Source organism: Poecilia formosa, unplaced genomic scaffold (assembly GCF_000485575.1).
Source record: "Poecilia formosa unplaced genomic scaffold, Poecilia_formosa-5.1.2 Scaffold94, whole genome shotgun sequence".
NCBI classification, from domain to species: Eukaryota; Metazoa; Chordata; class Actinopteri; order Cyprinodontiformes; family Poeciliidae; genus Poecilia; species Poecilia formosa.
The window spans coordinates 2,092,247-2,110,058 of NW_006800033.1; the positions used below are offsets into that span (position 1 = coordinate 2,092,247).

General features: G+C 37.8%; 2 protein-coding genes across 3 annotated transcripts; one reads left to right on the forward strand and one right to left on the reverse strand.

The window, feature by feature from the left end:
- Positions 1–1,338: 1,338 nt before the first annotated feature.
- On the reverse strand, positions 1,339–4,739 carry LOC103142247 (protein tweety homolog 3-like). Its single transcript, XM_007558200.2, has 2 exons — positions 4,590–4,739; positions 1,339–1,541 (listed from the first exon to the last, which is right to left on the reverse strand). Exons 1-2 carry the CDS (start codon positions 4,713–4,715, stop codon positions 1,368–1,370), a joined length of 300 nt encoding a protein of 99 aa, XP_007558262.1. The 5' UTR covers positions 4,716–4,739; the 3' UTR covers positions 1,339–1,367.
- Positions 4,740–5,475: 736 nt separating this feature from the next.
- On the forward strand, positions 5,476–17,605 carry snx8a (sorting nexin 8a). Of its 2 annotated transcripts, none has more exons than XM_016674402.1 (14): positions 5,476–5,567; positions 7,485–7,551; positions 8,176–8,303; positions 8,575–8,695; positions 9,842–10,032; positions 10,194–10,314; positions 11,603–11,739; positions 11,861–11,941; positions 12,048–12,208; positions 12,339–12,468; positions 12,550–12,618; positions 14,137–14,286; positions 16,065–16,214; positions 16,621–17,271. In XM_016674402.1, exons 2-14 carry the CDS (start codon positions 7,515–7,517, stop codon positions 16,699–16,701), a joined length of 1,557 nt encoding a protein of 518 aa, XP_016529888.1. In that variant the 5' UTR covers positions 5,476–5,567; positions 7,485–7,514; the 3' UTR covers positions 16,702–17,271. The 2 variants fall into 2 exon arrangements, with proteins under 2 accessions (XP_016529888.1, XP_007558264.1); XM_007558202.2 differs by lacking the exon at positions 5,476–5,567 and adding an exon at positions 7,170–7,387 and having other exon boundaries at positions 16,621–17,605.
- The last annotated feature ends 207 nt before the right edge of the window (positions 17,606–17,812 follow it).

Below are 17,812 nucleotides of genomic sequence, written 5' to 3' on the forward strand. Positions count from 1 at the left end.
ATTTTTTCTTTAATTATAGAAGGAGATAAAAATATCAACGTTTAATCAATGTAAAATATATAATTTTTTATAAATGCAATATTTCAGTTGGCCATTTCCTTCAAACGTAACATTTACAGTCAACATCTTTTGACTTGAATGGTAATTTATGGATTTTATATGGAGGCATAATTTTACTCTTTACAGACATGGAAAACCAATGACATCATGTCTAAATCACTATTTCATCATTCATGGAAATACAAAAAATGAAAAATAAATAAATAAAAAATTACCTTAGTTGAGCAATTGTTGAACAAAACTGATATACTCCTGGAATACTCTAAATTTCTCCAGAAATTCTAATTACATGCCTCAGCTAAAGAACATATTGTTGTTGATGCCATTGAAATCTGACAAATACAATCAGTTTTTACACTACAAGGGTCTCCTGAAGACAAACGCCTGTATGACTTTTCCATTCAGGCATTTTTCCTGCATTGCATAAAATTGACTTTCAGAACTACAAATTAACACCCCTAGTGTTTATTTCACCAGTTAAATTAAGTGTTAAACTGGTTTCCGACATCCATNAAAAACAAATTATATTTCCTGATGTCATATGAACCTACAGACTGTTGCTGCATTTGGAAAGGAGTTAGGAAAACATTCAACAGACTAAATGTAAAGAAACAATAGAAATATAAGCCAAACAAAACACTGAAACTAAACTGGTAGCGTCAACCTCCCCAACCCCCCTTCCTATTTTGGCTAAAACATTAGTGCGTGGGTACAAGCGCACAGAGACGCAGCGATTGCGATGCAGTTCTTGTACTCATTGGGTCCCTGAGCTCTTTGTGCTACTCTGAATCAACTGCGGTCGCTCTCTGGAGGCCCATCAACAGGAGGAGGAAAACAGGAAACCAAAGGCGTGTTCAAGGACAGAAAACATGAGCAGATGTGAAATTCTCACACCTTTCTACTCAATGACATAAAGACACCACTAAAGTAAAGAAAATGATTGCAGAGGCAAACGTATAAAGCGGGTATACTTGTGAAAATTATATCCATATCCCTGCAACCAAACAATACTGTTCAGCTAAAGTTTGAGTGAGGAAAAACACTGCCTGGTTAAAACATTTGCGTCTTAATTAGAGTGGAATCTGGCAAGATGGATTCTTTCACGATTAAGAGCTTGAGAATCTGAAAATCCGACAGCGTGTTGAACACTTGCCGTGATCATGGGGCTATAACGCACAAGCATGTGGTGACATCAAAGTGCAATGTAACACTGTGAATCATGAGCGTGGGTGAAATGAAAAGCTAATTATGCTTGGCAACTCGAATTTGTGGACTGAACCGTCACCAGCGCGGTCATGAGTTTGCACTCACCTGCACACGAGTGTTGCGATGATGACGCACCAGGCCGTGCCGCAGCAGTCGGCGTTGGGCTGCTCCGAGGTTTTGCTGCGCCGGCAGCAAAGCCAAATGGAATAGAAGAGGAGAAACAGGAGGTCCAGAACCAAACAGGCGAGCGCCAAACCCCCCAGCAACAAGATGGACTAAAGGAAAGAGGAGCAGAGTTATTATTATGTTTTAGGGTCTTTGGAAACTTTTTCAACAAATTTGCAGTATGCGTTCAGGAATATTGCGAAATAAACTTGCTTGGTCTGGCAGAACTAGGGTGTTATGCAGAACTTTCTCCTCTACAGTCGAACTGGCTGATTTCAAGTTCTCATGAAACCTCTCTAAAACCTTACCAGACTCAAAGCTTCTATAGCGTTCCTCAAGTCCACAGACTGCTCTTTTGATCTCACCACAGTGTTCAGTTTTACTTCAAAAGGCTGAGCAACGATGTTCAAATCATATGGACCTGGTGTGATATCGTCTGGTTTTAGCTATTCAAAGTGGGAAAAATGTGAGGACAGCCCAACTATTCCTCAAATATATCTTGTTTTTTTAATACACAAACACTACAGAAGGTCTTCAGTATAAATTTTGTTAAATTAGTTAAATTGATAATGATATTAAATAGCCATATGTCTAAATATGTCAGAAAAATCCTCAGGCTTTTATAGGCTGGCCTATTTTGTTCTCCTGAAACCAACAAACACATTTACAGCTAAAACAATAACAGCAGTCACGTATGTAACAAATTTGCTGGATTATAAGTTGTCCCAGACATTATTGTGATAAATTATGGAATTGTTGTTTTGGGACCATATTAAAGTAATAAAATGGTAATGATATAATAATGCAACTTTGCCTCTTAAAAATGAATAAACTTTTAATTTGTAAGGAACACAACAGTGGAGCTGGAAGATATTTCAAACAGCCCCAAAAAAATAAACAAAATGAGCAAAAACAAAGCAATGGAAATAAAAATGACTAACAGAAATCATTAATGAAATGATTATGAAGTTTGTGTAAACAAAATTGTTTATTTTTTTTTAATATCAGAATTGACGTTATGATTAATACATTCTAAATTATAATGAATAATTACTTATTGAGGGTATAACATTTAACATCTACAATGTTTAATGCGAAAAACAACAGCTAAAGGGAAAATATGTAAAAAGAACAGGATTGCAATATACAAAACATAAAAAAGGATCTTCATGGAAAATAACTCTGGTACTCATGAGACTGTAATGACAGTATTTCCATGCTTACAGTGGAGTGATGTACAGTGATAGTTAGACCTCTCAGCCAACAGCAACACTTCATACAGTATGTAGGTCAGGCAGAAGGTTTCTGTGTTCGCTGCAGACTCCTGAGGATACACGTCTGTGGCAGATTTCCAAAACCTTGCGTTCTCCTGCTTGCTCCATTTTTATCACTTCAATGACTCGTTGTGACCAACAAATAATTTTAACGACTGCTGATTTCAATACGAGAACTTATTCTGTTCTTAAAAAACCAAGCAGATCTAACCTTTAAAGAGCGGTAACTCTGCTCCTTTCATCTACTGTGACACACGATTGTGACAGACTGGCTGATCAGAAGTAGCCGGATGACTTCTTGGCTCTACGCAAACGCACAGTAATTTGGACACATCTCTGACACACTGCAACACAGCAGTCAGTCAAGGTTGGATCATTAAGAAGTGCTTGCATTGTAAGCAACAATGACAGTTCGGCCATCTGGACGAGTTGAAACGTCTTCTTAAGCCTGCGGGGCGGAGAGCTGCGTTAACAGTAATTAGCAGGATGTCATCACAGAAGGTTAACGATACCGGTTTACGGGATGAGCCTGTGGCCGAGTGACGTCTGTCATGATTAAACTGTGATGGAAGAGAAATCACATATTTCACCAGCTAAACTACATGTGCATTTAAATACTCCACAAAAATCAGCCATGCTGTTCAAACCGCATAGCAAAATCATCCATCATCTATCCAATAACCTGCCACAGAACAGGGCTTGTGTAACACAAAGAAGTGGATCATCTTGACCATTTCCACTAAATCCTGGAGGAAATAAACGGAGCTGGCAGCAAACACAAGACGCCCACGTGAAGTGAAGGAGGACCAAACAAGAAAACAAACTGCTTCACGCCTTAAGATTAACTTGAGTTTCCAGCCCGCATACCTGTACAAGATCGAGCACATCTCCATAAAACCACCAACGCGTGTCCGGGAACCATCTTCCTGTTTCTCTGGAACCATGAGTCGCTTCTCCAGCTTATGAATCATTTCTTCCTATTAAAGAGGAAACTCTGAATCTTGTGACTTTGTCTCCCAGAAAATCCACAAACACTGTCTGCAGTCCAGGTGTGATGTAAAAGATTGTTCTGTAATCATCCTGACTCTCATCTAAGATTATGTTTTTAACTGTTGTTTTGGTCAAAAATATTTTACTAGAGCCATTTTATTGCCTTTACAAAAACAAAAAACAAAAAAACTGGATAAAGTTTCCCATTTAAAAGATGCTAAAAGTTTTTTCTCATTGGGGCAAATATCTGCTCAGCTGGATGTGTCACCAATCCAGAACATTAAAAAAAAAAAGCATGGTAATTAACACACCATAATGAGCCAAGGGATTTGAGCAACACCAAACTTCTTATTAGATTTTCAAAACTAAGCATAATTTCTTCTGAACTTGTGAACAAATCCAGTTCTCCTCTCCCCTCCCCCAGACTTATCTGATTACTAAGCTGTGTAGAGTCCACTTTGACCTTTCCCATGGTTAAAAACGCTGACATTAAATCCCATGGTTAAAAACCCAGACCGGTTGACCCTCTTCTTTGTTTGTTGTATTTGCAGAGCAACTCCATATTTTTAAATATTCATGTGTGCTGTAAAAGATGTGATTAAAACATACTGTCACACAAGTGGTTTCTTAGGTACTTTCAGGATGGTTTTGAAAACACCCCAAACAGAGCCAGCTGGCTTGTGTCTGGAAAAGGTCAAGGCCTGGATAGAACAGGTTCACACAGATGGTAACATGGATCACAGGGTAAACAGAACAAACAGGTCTAAACCTGTCACAATAAACCATTAATCTTTAATTCCAGGTTGCAAACATGATCCGTGAACTGTACACCAAAGAAGCCCTAATCCTACTGTTCCCAATTAAATGAGGCGAGTGTGTGAAGAGGGATTTTACCTGCTGATATGTCCAGTCTTCTGGTTGGAAATCACTGCTTGTTTGCTGAAACTTTAAGTCGAAGTGGGGAAGTCTGTGCAGCAGGTTCACCCACCAAGGTGGCGAGTAGCTGACCACAGCTGCCATGGCGATGAAAAGTCAGAGATTAAGTCAAAAGCAAAAAAGAAAAAAAAAAAAAGAAAAAAAAAGGATGCTTTCAGGTGTAAACAAGAAAAATAATCCACTTCCTCCAGTTTGAGTCCAAGATGGAAACGAAACGCGAAAACAGTTTTTGTGTAGCATAAAAGTGTTAACGACAGCTCGTTGTGGCTGTTTAGGTAAAAAAAAAAAACACACACACACTAAAATAACTTCATTGGCGAGATATGAAACAGCTGAACAAGCGCCAGCACGAAGAGCTAACTAAAACTGGCAACTAGCCAACTAATAACCTCCTCAGTCTACCTATTTTAACTGTTGCTAACACTGAACTATTAACTATAGCACCCTGTTGTAATGTAACAGCAAACTCCAAAGAGCTAAAGCTCACTTAAAATATGCCTTTATTGAAAAAACAAAAGCAACCGAGTCTTCAGAGCTAGTTAAGACAGCAATGTAGGTTAGCTAGCTTTTAGCTGCTAGTTAGTTCTGTTCACCGATAGACGGAAGACAAGAAGAAGAAGTAGTCTCTTTTGTTCCAGTTGGCATTCTGGTCGGCACTTCTTTTCGTCCAGATTTGTCGGTTCTCCGGTCTCTTAATTAATCTTTTCCACACTTATTCCAGCGCAGATGTCTCTCTCTGTTCATTCAGACCGACTTCTCCATCCAGCTAGGAATTGAGCGCAGGAGGCTGAAGCCAACGCTGCGACTGTTCACGACAGTCCCCCAGCTGGCAGTTCAACCCAACCCCGGCCAGAACTCAACAAAACCACATCATCATCATCGGTGTGAAAAGGGATCTTGCAGCGACATCTACTGGCGAGTTGGCGTTCAAGCAACGTGAGGTTCATGGAGTGTCGGGAATGCCATTACTGCTTGAAATTTCAGGAAATTTTGATTGCACATTTAGCGTGTATAAAATGGTTGCTATAGCGACGAAGGTAGACTGCAAATAGGCTGTCATTTTTTCTTTAATTATAGAAGGAGATAAAAATATCAACGTTTAATCAATGTAAAATATATAATTTTTTATAAATGCAATATTTCAGTTGGCCATTTCCTTCAAACGTAACATTTACAGTCATCATCTTTTGACTTGAATGGTAATTTATGGATTTTATATGGAGGCATAATTTTACTCTTTACAGACATGGAAAACCAATGACATCATGTCTAAATCACTATTTCATCATTCATGGAAATACAAAAAATGAAAAATAAATAAATAAAAAATTACCTTAGTTGAGCAATTGTTGAACAAAACTGATATACTCCTGGAATACTCTAAATTTCTCCAGAAATTCTAATTACATGCCTCAGCTAAAGAACATATTGTTGTTGATGCCATTGAAATCTGACAAATACAATCAGTTTTTACACTACAAGGGTCTCCTGAAGACAAACGCCTGTATGACTTTTCCATTCAGGCATTTTTCCTGCATTGCATAAAATTGACTTTCAGAACTACACATTAACACCCCTAGTGTTTATTTCACCAGTTAAATTAAGTGTTAAACTGGTTTCCGACATCCATTTTTCATCTGTGCAATGTTGCCGAAACTAAAAGCACACTGTCAAAGAGTGAGGCAGGCAAACTCCATGCATTGGTTTCTTTAAACGTTCTTCTTGTTCTTGTTCTTGTTCTTGTTCTTCTTCTTGTTCTTCTTCTTCTTCTTCTTCTTCTTATTATTATTATTATTATTCTCTTATTATTATTATTATTATTATTATTATTTATATTTTTTTAATTTTAATTTTTTTTAAATCAGGAAACCCAATGAAAATCAATAAACCTTTTTCTAATGTAATTTGCAGCAAGAGATTTCATGAGAATTAAGAGGAGACATCATATTGTTTCAATTTTTAATCACTTCATTTGTTCTCTGTTAAATCCAGAATATAATCAATAATCAACACATTGTTTTATATGTTCACAACAGAGCCCTTCACTCTTCACACAGCATGTTTACTGACTATTGCTAAAGTTTCTAAATCTTTCAGTGTTGAAACTTTATTTTTAATAAAAAGGACAGTTTAACTAGCAATATCTGTGGCAGTGCTACAAACTGGACACTGTTGATCACTTTACGTCTTTCTCCTACTACTGAAAATGGCATTAAATACATTTTTATAAGCTTTTTTTTTTCTTTTTTACTTTTTTTTTCCTCACTGAGTCTATACCAAAAAAGGGTTAGACATCAGAAAGTTTTATTCGTGATAAAATATTCAGATGAATACACCTGATGTTTGCATTCAGAGAACTGACCAACACTAATTAATTAAACTCTTAATTATTCTTGGTAAAGTTCACATAAAGGGATGATTTGCATTGAACTCTGTCTTAAAAGCTGTCACATCTTAAGAAAAAATAATTATCTACGAGGTGTACGTGAATGCAACATTTGTTATGCATGCATATTTTTGGAGATTGAGGAACAGAGATTAAATCAAATAAACATGCACTGGTGAGACCAGGAAATAAGAAGTTATATGTAAAACCACTCATGGTTTATTTATTTTTTGGTAGAATATAAACTATATAAAGCAATTAGGTAATGTTTAACGAAACCGAGACATAAACTCGCATATTCACGCCCCCAAAACCTTTAAAAATCCCCTCAGTGGTGTAGCTGCCGTGGCACCGCCAGCTTCCACAGCGTGTAGGTGGCAACTGGCTTCACTTCATCAGGATTTGGACTTCAACCAGGGTTCACTACAACTTTAAGACGCAAATTACTTGTTTTTCCTTCTCTGCAGGAAATCACATGGAGGTGCTCTTGTGCTCACATGACACCCAGAGCTATGGCAGGAGAGATCAATGAAGGTAACGTGTGAAAACATTTTTTGACTCTCTCTTGAGTCAGTGATTTCCATGTGACTTTATGTGACTTTTCTCGGTGTATTTGCGAAACTCGCGCGTCAAAACGCAAGGATCTTACAACACGCTGAGATCGCGATTTGATCTCACCTCATGAGAAGTTTTCAGTGACCGATCGGAAGCAAGTTGTTCCATCTCAAAAGCTCTCATTCATGTCCTCAATTATCCCCCCGCAAACTATTGATGCTCCTTTCTTGAACCATGACCAGAAAGATCAGGACAAGTCGTTGTTTTTTCCCCTCCTTCCTGAAATCCGGTCAGGTGTGTCTTGAAAGATTTGCTTAAAATGTCACATAAGGCATTCTTCTTTTTTAATCTCTTTAAATATTTGCAACTTATTAATTCTCTCAATTTAAGTCCATCCTTGTCATTTTAAAATGGAGCAAATAAAAGTTCTAGTCGCATAAAAGAAAAGACAGTCACATGACGTCACTATCCCTTTCAAAATGAAAGTTTGTCTTTTATTGATGTCATGTTATGCAAAGTAACCTCCTGGGTGTTGTGCAGTTAATGGAATATTTCTAATTTTGAGGAGGATGTGATGCTATGCAGGTGTTGTTCCCCTTTTAGGTTCAGTTCCTGCCTATTACAGAGAAGTGCATGAGGCCATCTGCTGCAGGACAGATGAGAGAGTGCAGGCTGACGTTTTTAAGCGCCTCCTGGAAAGGACCGGTCTCTCCAAGGCGGCTCTCAGCCAGGTGAGGAGTTCCTCAAGATGCTGAGAAGGCAGAAAGCTTAAGTGTCTTTTGTTGGAAATTAAAGATGAAATATTTAGTAGGGATGTAGCTGGATGAATTCCCTGGAGGCGCCATTCACCTTTTTCTGACCTTTTGTAGCATATCATTTGCTTTGTGTCTTGTGAGAGCTTTGTGCACACAGGAATGCAAACCACAGTTAAAGTTGGATCTCAGACTGAAAAATGTTGACCTTCTCTTTTATATTGTCACAGTCCACCTTTTTTTTTTCCAGATTGCTGAGCATATTGACTGTACAGATGGATTCCTCACTAAGCTCACCCTCTACAAAGCGCTAGCTTTAATTGCTCTAGCCCAGCAAGGGAAAAAACCAAGTCCCAAACTATTCATACATGGTAAGTGACTGTGTTGCAGTGACAGCAGAAAAGTAAAGGGTTTTTGCTTAATGAGTAGCTTGGTGTCCAAAGATGGCCTCAGAAATGCATCATCTGTTCACGTGCAAGGTGCAAATGTCACTCTTTTATTAGCTCTCTTGGAAGTTTTTCTCGATACTTTTACCAGTAGCATAAATTCAGCAGCAACTTTACTGCAAGTTAGCAAGTAATGTGTGTTTGGGAATGTTTTAGAAAAGCCTTTTAGATGCACATTTATTATGCTCCATTATTACTTCTTATACGGGATAAAACCGCAACATGTGCTGGGAGTCTGTGGTTACAGTGGCTTACAAAAGTAATTATATCTCTTTTTAACTTTTGTATTTTACAACCTGGATCTTTGATGTACTTTATATGAGAGAACAACAAGGCATGTTTATTGAAAAGTGGATGAAAATGTCTTGCGCAGAAATGTTTGCACAGTCTTCTTCACAAATAGCCCAGGCTAGGGGGAGAGTATCTGCAAACATACATTTTCAAGTATTGTTGAATATATTTTCAAAGGATTTAAAGGCCTTCACAGAACAGCTTTATTTAGACAATGCACAGATGTACTTGATGTACAAATCCAGTGTCTTCTGAAAGTAAATGCCTTTGCATGACAGACTATGCAGACATTAAAGGTTATAAATGTATATATATTTTGCAGTTTGCTGTATTTTTAAGTGTTGTGTTTTCCCTCCCTCTTTGTGGGATGATGATAGAGGGATATTTTATGGTTTTCCTAAAGGTAACTATTATGCAGACTTGACTTAGATCCCTCTGCAGGCTTTAGTGTTGAATCCAGTTTTGTTATTTCAGGTGTGGGCAGCATGGCAACTTGCTTCATGCCACTTCCTGTTCTGCGCCAGGACTCTCTTTGAGTTTGCCTCAGTAAATTAAATTTTATGCACAGCTGTCTTGGAATGTCCTGGGAGGAATCATAAAAGGTTGCATGGATTACTGTCAAGAGCACTTTTATAGAGACAAACTGGGGAGAAAAAAAAAAAGGTTGCTCAGGAAATTAAAAAAAAAGGCATTCTGAACGGTTTTGAAATTCCGGTCACTCCTAAAGTATTGATTCAATCACGGAGAACAAATGTTAGCTCTGAAATGTGTGATTTACAGAGTTGCCAAAACCCCAACTCGGAGAGCCGAGGGAACTGAGCGCTCTGAGGATGCAGCCGGCTCAAGACGATGTGCTCACCATTTCGCAGACATTTGAACAGCTTCTCACCAAAGATACAGTCCATGTGGAGCTGATTCCGGAGAAAAAGGGCCTGTTCCTCAAGCATGTGGAGTACCAGGTCACCAGCCAGGCAAGGAAATTCATATCTGCAACATGCTACAGTATCATGTTGAAACTACTCCACTATTTTATTTTTTATCAAGTAGTTTGGACAAATCCACATCAGAACAGACAAAATCAATTGTGCTCTTACCCATTTTGTAATTCAGTTTCATCGTTTTTACTTTTTAGCGTTATAAAATGTCAGTATACAGGCGGTACAGTGATTTCGACGTCTTCCACGAAGTTTTGCTGCAGAAATTTGCCTACAGAGTGGTTCCGGCACTGCCACCCAAACGGATGCTGAAGGGAGGTAGGTTTCTGTGCAGACTGCACTGTTGGGTCTCTGTTTGTTTTGTTTATTTACCAGATTTGTGTTCTGCGTCAAAATGTCATAAAGTTTTGATTTGTTTTGAGATAATTTAGGTTGAAGTTCTAGCTTTTAAAAATCTTTTTTTTTTCTAATAGACAAAGACTTGTAAGGATTTTTTTTCTAGTCATTTGGTTCTTTAAAGCTTTTGCGTAACGGAGACATAAACCAGTGATGCATAAATTTAGCTTCTTTCACTTCCTGAAGACTTGAAGCTTTAGTGATAATTATGTGTTATTCAAAAATGATTCATGGTGTTTAGCCACGGTTTTACAAAAAAAATAGATTCTTTGAATGTATCATTCTGATAACTTTATCTCTGCTCCTCTTTTGATTCTGACACATGGAGCTTTTGTTGTTCAGATTTGTGAAACTTGTTGAATATTTCTGTTCATTTAAACAGAAATATTTGCTGACAAATTTTAAATGATTTGACAAATCGGCACAAATTTTATGTGGTTGTGCTGTGTACTTATTTAAGGCTGTTTGTGTTACCTTATGTCCCATCAGTCTGTTTGTATGGAGAGCATTTCATATCCAACAGGAGGAAGGGAAGGGATTAGTAACAGATTAATCCAAATGTATACTTCTGTTATCACTTATTCTCCCTGCCCCCTCATTTTCATGTGCACAAGTGCTTCTAAAAGACTAATAAGAGGCATCGTTTCTCAGTTAAACACTATGATGTTGTTTTGGTGATTTAACTACAACGGGTTTAATAATCTCTTGAGATTAATTCTTAAGCGAGTGCTTGGATCTATGCTAGTTCTAGCTGTGATGTTGCTTTCGAAGACAGCTTCTGTAATTTCCCTCAGTGTTGATATGACTCACTGTATGCCCCCTGATTACTGCCCCAGCTGCCTCCCCGGGGATTTTTCGATGGTTCTCTTCTACACTAAACCATTTTTATCTTTTTTTTTTTTTTAAAGACTTAAAAGGTCAGGGATAATGATATCTCTAGCAACTCTTCTTTGTGTGTGGCCATGACAAAGAAGAACTGTAAGACTGAGTTTTGGTCTAAGATTTTTGGTCTTAAGTGACCATTTTCTAGCCAACAGTATATGTTCTGAGATCTAAGAAACTACAGGGGGAATATTCTGCATTTAGATCAGCCTTATGGGATTACGAGCACTTGACGCTCGAGTTAAACTATTCTAGTCATGTTGCCTTTGCACACTTCTAAAGTAAACCTCCAGATATTTGTTGTTTTTTTTTTTTCTTTTATTCACAGTCCTAACTTCTATGTCCGAGCGTGAGTTCATTGAAGGGAGAAGACGAGCTCTGAGCAGATTTATTAACCTGGTGGCTCGCCACCCCCTCTTCTCCGAGGATGAGCTGGTCAAGACCTTTCTCACCTACAGTGGCTCTGTATGTTTCCAAGCATTTTCTTGCACAATAAGCACTATCTTCACGGGAGCAAAGCACATCCTGTTTGATTCACACTTTGTCCTTTTCCACTCACCCACTCGTCACCCTGCTTCACAAACAGGATGTCCAGACCAAGCTGCGTGACACTTGCAAGAAAACGGGTGACGAGTTTATGACCAACAGGATTGCAACCCAAGCTAAGGTTTGTCATGGATATGGTGACTTCTGGCGCACTTTTTCCTATGCTCTTACTTTCATTTACAACCTGTGAACACAATGGAGGAGATTTTGTCGGACCTGTTTTGCAGGAGTATCTCCCAGCAGACGTTCAGGCTCAGTTCTCAACGAGCAGAGAGCTGATTAAAAATATCCACAACAGCTTCCAGAGGCTGCGGGACAGAGCTGAAAAAATGGCCGAGCGCTCAATGGAGAATTCAACTGATCTGGTCCAGTTTGGTCGAGAGCTCAGGTATTTTTTATTATGAAGGATATACAGTTAATCATCCTGTAGGATTTACGGCTTTTGCAGAAGGATTCAATCCGGAGTAGCCTGGATCCTGCAATATTTTATTCTTTTCTTATATTAATGTTTTCGCCAGTGCTCTGGGCTCAGATGCGTCGCCTCTTCCTTCCCTGGCCTCCTCCCAAAGCAGCTGGGGAACCCTGCGTCAGTCTTTGAAAAGCCTGTCGGAGGAGTTTGCAGTTTTATCCGACAAAGCCGCTCAGCAGGTACAACCTTGAGTGCATGCCCGCTGTGTTTTTCCCCAAACTAAAACTTGGTGATAAATGTTGTTCTCTTCATGTCTCCAGGGCAGACGGGAGCAGGACGACGTTGTGGAAAAACTGAACTTCTTCCTAGATTTGCTGCAGTCATACAGAGTGAGCAAGCTTGACTTTCGTTTCTTTTGTGCTGAGACAGGAATGTGGTATGTCTAGACTGTGAAAAATTCTTTTAATCCATGATAATGTAGATGTAAGTAAGGGCATTCATGAGTTGGTTACCATAATGCCACGAGGGAAAGCTACCAGCAACGATGCTAATAAAGAAATCATTGGTGTATCAATCTTTAGAAAATAGGCTTAAGACCCTCCAAAACTAAACTGTTCTACAGTAACAAACATTTGCATGTTGAAAGCATTGCAGACAATTACCACTGAAGTAACTAGGTTGTTAATATTACCATTTGGACATGCAGGAAGCCTCTCAACAGTTAAATCTCATTTAGCTCCTTCCAAAAAACGTAACACTGTTTCATTGTTTGGAGAGAACACTTGAACTTTAACTTCCTGTAAAATGAGATGTGCCCTTATCTTTATTTTTGTAGCAGATCCATGGAGATAAAAACCGACTGGTATTTGAGCCAAATTACTCCACTGAATGGTGCTTCCACTGTGGATATGATGCTCTTTTTTTAATGCACTAATATTTTTTTTTGTTCTAAGCAATTTGGAATTGCAGCTCAAAAATGCATTTTTTTTTAACCAAACTTTAACACATTATTTCTTAAGGTTTAGAAGATGTTAGCAAAGCTAGGATATTTTCTGTAGAAGTCTTATGTCTTGCAACACAATTTAGTTCAGAAATATGGAGAACCAGAACTTGTTGGAAATGCCTCCAGTTTTTACCATTGCTGTTGCCTTAATATCTACCTTCAGTCTAGTCTTCTTTTTAATCTAATTAATTTTGGAGAGTTTCTGGAATATCTCAGTTGTTTAATTGTCTCACATTTATGTCCAATTGTTTTTATCTAGTTCTGCATTTGTATGACTCTCCTGACTGACACATTTGTCAACTTCGAATCATCTTTTCCTGCCTCTGTGAATTGCGACTTTTACTAAAAGATGCAAATGTCAAAAATCCCAGAACGATAACTTCATCTCATGTTCAGCTGCACTTAAATACAGGTGTTAACTCAAGAGGACCGATTGCAGAAGTTGAATAGTAATTTTTAAGTATTTGTTCAAAGGTGCGCACAGTTACGCAACATGGTTATTTTTATTTTATTACTCATCTCCCATACATGTTTGGCAGTTGCATTGTGCAAGCTAAATGCCATGATAAAGGTGAAAAAAGTTTGAAAATTATTTCCCATTATCTCCTCCTAAAATCTTTAGCAGCCCACAGTATGTTATTATTATTATTTTTTTTAAGTTTCTCCTTTTTAAGAACAGAACTTTTATTTCTGGGAATGCTTTTCAACTACATGGATTTATAAAATTGCAGCTCTTGTTTGTCAAAGTACTTTAAGTTATCCATACTTTTGTCCCAATGCTTCTCCTGTCACTCATCTGTTACATAATGTCGTGGTGAAGTGCATCACCCCGCCACTTTCAGTCAATCAGTAAGAACTGCTGCCTGTTTTTTGTTTTTTTTCTTTCTTTCTTTTTTCCCTCTAGGATCTCTGCGAGCGTCATGAAAAGGGCGTGCTTCACGAGCACCAAAAAGCGCTGCACAAGTACAGCATGATGAAAAGGCAGATGATGAGTGCCACTGTTCAGTCCAAAGAGCAGGCTTCTGTAGAGCAGCTGGAGTCGCGAATCGTTCAGGTGATTGTTCTTTCAGTTTCATTTTGTTTGCCTAATTATAAAACTTTCTTTGCAAAAGCTGCTTTATCTGAGTCGTGACATAAGCTATTAAAATGGCAGTGAAAGCACTGTCATGGTGAAAGGTGACCTTGTCATACATTCAATGGTGCTGTTGGGAAGCAAAGCTGGGATTCAGAGCTGGGGCAGGCTGCTGTGATGTGGACTTCAGTCCTTTTAACTCCTAACACCCTTTTTCATGCACAAAAACACTCTCACTCAGACTGGATAATCCTCAAAACGTATAGAGTCTCCTCTTTAAACCCTTTGAACACATTTAATTTAATGTGGTAAATCACAGACTCATTTGCAGACTAAAAACACATTTTCAGACACTGGTACAAAGCTGAGTCTGTGTTAAGAAGGTAATTAACTTTTTTTATACTTTCATTTTCTTGGTGTTTTTTTTTTATCTTCTGAATGCAGCCAATGTGCTTAGTCCGTGTTTGCCATTTAAACACATTTTTCAGTTCATTTCCTTAAACAAATTGCACTTTAGGGGAAACAAACATGTAATTTGGACATACAAAACTGTTCCCTATATTTTGGCATTTCTTGACTTATCAAATGCTCTAGCATTTTATTTAGTTAATTTATTTCAGTAGTGATAGAAGTGCTTTCTTTCTTTTAAGATTTGAGGCTCATGGCCTTAACATTTCTTATGTTTCTTAGAAACATTACATGTTGGCCAACAGATGTTAGATTCTATATCAAAAACTGTGATACCATGGTTATGAAAGCAGGTATTTATACCTTTGACTGTGTGGAATGAAGAGGTGCAATGTTCTACTCAAAAATGGACTCAGCCTCTAAAGCGTGTCTGCAGAAGGAACGGTGCTTTAAAATGTCCTGGTAGATTGTCTCTGATACATCTGTGTGTGGTGGCTCCTAAGTCCAAATCCTGTGAAATGTCCCAAACTCTTGACTGGGTTTTGCTCCAGAATCCTTTCCAGGCACAGCTGCTATAATCCCTGCTACTACCCGTTTTTTCCTTCCACTCAACTTTTCATTAACAGAGCACTCTGAAAATGGCCAGCTTCTTTACTAATTAACTTTGCGCTGTATTGTTTTTGTCTAAGATTGCCTGCTGAACAACTGTCAAGTCAGCTGACTTTGTGATTTCTGCAGGCCATAACATTCCTACGTTACAAATCCTGTTTTGTTGGACTCCTGGTGGGTTTTAGGAGCTCCATTTTTGCATGTAATTGCCCTTTTTACTTAGCTTCACCTGTCAAATATGATTATTTTTTTTGTCTTGAAATATGTTAAAAAGAGAACATTTCAGTATTTTTAGAAGTACCAATCCTACCGTACTGCCAAAATGACCTTGAGCATCGAGAATATCCTTTCCTAACAACTGTTGTGTAATGGAAAAACTTTAGGAAAAGGTAAGGCTATTTACACAGCACCAATATTACATTAGGGGATTCAAAGTGCTTAACAGGAAATGAAAAAGCAAAATGAAAGATAAAAAAAGTTTAAGTCTTTAATTCTAAACAAGGGAAGAAGTTGCAAAATGTAATGTATTCAGTCAAATAAAAGTAAAAAAGGCAAGCATTTCACAAGCAAAGTAAAAGTCCAGACACTGTGCATTCCAAGATTAATCGTCTGGGGGACGCGTCTTATGAAAGAAAGTTCTTTCATAACAAAAAGATAATAGGTTCCTCTTGTTTGCATTTTCTTTTCATCATCATTTGACATTAATAATCAGTTTTCTATTTTGGCACAATTCTTTTTAATAGCAAGAAAGTGCCATCCAGACCATGGAGCTCCGCAACTATTTCTCCCTGTTCTGCCTTCATCAAGAGACACAGCTTATCTTCACCTACCTTCCAATCACCGCCAACATTCTTGGGGCTTTCGTTAACTCCCAGGTCCAAGGACACAGAGAGGTAAGGCTGTATGGAAATGGGTTTTCCTCCAGCTCGCCTTGATGTCGACTCAGCACCTCTTCAGTGGGAATGTCCAATATAGTTTTAGATTGGCTCCTAAAGTCTGACAAAAGAGCTAATACTGAAGGATGGATAAGAGCTACCGTATATTTCCCATAAAAAAAAGTGCATATCACATACAGCATGTCCACCTTTTCTGTTTTTTTAAAAAAGGTATCCTTTTTCATTTTTATATATGTGTATATAGTCTGTCTTTTTTTTTTTTATACTTAAGTCCGGTGGAATTTTTGGATTAGGGTTTTTTCAGACCTGAAGTTTTTTATCATTTGGTTATGGAACTGTATAGCAAAAATATTCATTTTACATAAAGACAAACTTGTTTTCTTTTTTCTGTTTTGCTGATCAGATGGGTGATGTGTGGAATGAACTCCAACCTAAGCTCGGGTGTCTCTTTGGCAGTAATAACGGACTGAAGCCTCCAATCTGAAAAAGCATTGCAAAGCAGAAGATAAACACTCCTACAGATGAAGATCACCAACTGGAAAATGAAAAGCTCTGTGAGCTCAATGCCTGAAAATGTTTTAGGCACAACTGTTCTCATTTCCATTCAGTAAGATGGTTTCTACTGTCTGCTGTGATTAACCCCATGCAAATTTGTGTTCTGTGATGTTTTCATTTCAGAATCAGCTTTTACAGATGTAAGCACAGTAACCAGGTGTTATTATAAATGGGATCTAAAATGGTTAACACTCACTCATTCTGATACAAAATGATCTGTTTACAGCTTCTCAGAAGTTGGACACTAACATGCTGACACTGAGATTTCAGTCTTTCTAGATGTTTGTTTATTTTAGATTAATTGCATTCATTTTTAAGATGAAAATGGGACACGTATTGCTGTACAAATGATATGTACCTGCAATGTTTATATTCTCAACAATTCTGTTCTTTGTTGTGTGTGTGTGTGTTCTGTTTGTGTTTGGACATGTGACTAGAAACAAGAACATATTTTAAACAACTACTTCAGGTAAATAAAGGACTCTCCAAATAAACCAAAGGATACTTTATGAATACTTAGCTGAAAATTAGTCATTATGTATCTGGAAACGGCAAAGGTTGCAGGCACTCCAAAAGCAGTTTTGCAATTAACGTTTGCTAATTTTCTTTGACAATTCAGCTCAACATATTGAAACAGGAAACCAGGCTTATTCTAATTCATTCACAACACACCTTTAATTTTTGACTACTGTAATGGGTCTTTAATCCTCTAACTTTAGGTTGTCACTGTATTTGATTCAATTTTGAACTCGGTTTTCTTTTGCAAGCCCTATATTATCATAAGATTATATGTATCAAAAGATTTTATGTTTTTAATAAACAAATTGAAAGGAGAATTGACGATCACGATTAATGAATCTGGGTGTAAAAAAGAGAATTATACACTAGAAATGCCTGTTAATCACACCAGTAATAATGGGATGCACAAGTATGAAACCCTAGTGGATGTAGGTTTAAAGTTAACTTACTTTTTCAAACATGTTTCTGTCGACTGGATGTAATGTTAACATTCCGGAGTGACTCCGAGTTAAATATGTGGA

What these genes read in the sequence shown, in the direction of transcription:
- LOC103142247 (XM_007558200.2), bottom strand. Translation starts at nt 4,715, where the DNA reads ATGGCAGCTGTGGTCAGCTACTCGCCACCTTGGTGGGTGAACCTGCTG. An exon ending in AAGACTGGACATATCAGCAG is followed by an intron (nt 1,542 to 4,589) that starts GTAAAATCCCTC and finishes TCTTTCCTTTAG; the next exon opens with TCCATCTTGTTGCTGGGGGG.
- snx8a (XM_016674402.1), top strand. Translation starts at nt 7,515, where the DNA reads ATGACACCCAGAGCTATGGCAGGAGAGATCAATGAAG. An exon ending in TTCTCACCTACAGTGGCTCT is followed by an intron (nt 11,740 to 11,860) that starts GTATGTTTCCAA and finishes CTTCACAAACAG; the next exon opens with GATGTCCAGACCAAGCTGCG. An exon ending in CAGTTTGGTCGAGAGCTCAG is followed by an intron (nt 12,209 to 12,338) that starts GTATTTTTTATT and finishes TGTTTTCGCCAG; the next exon opens with TGCTCTGGGCTCAGATGCGT.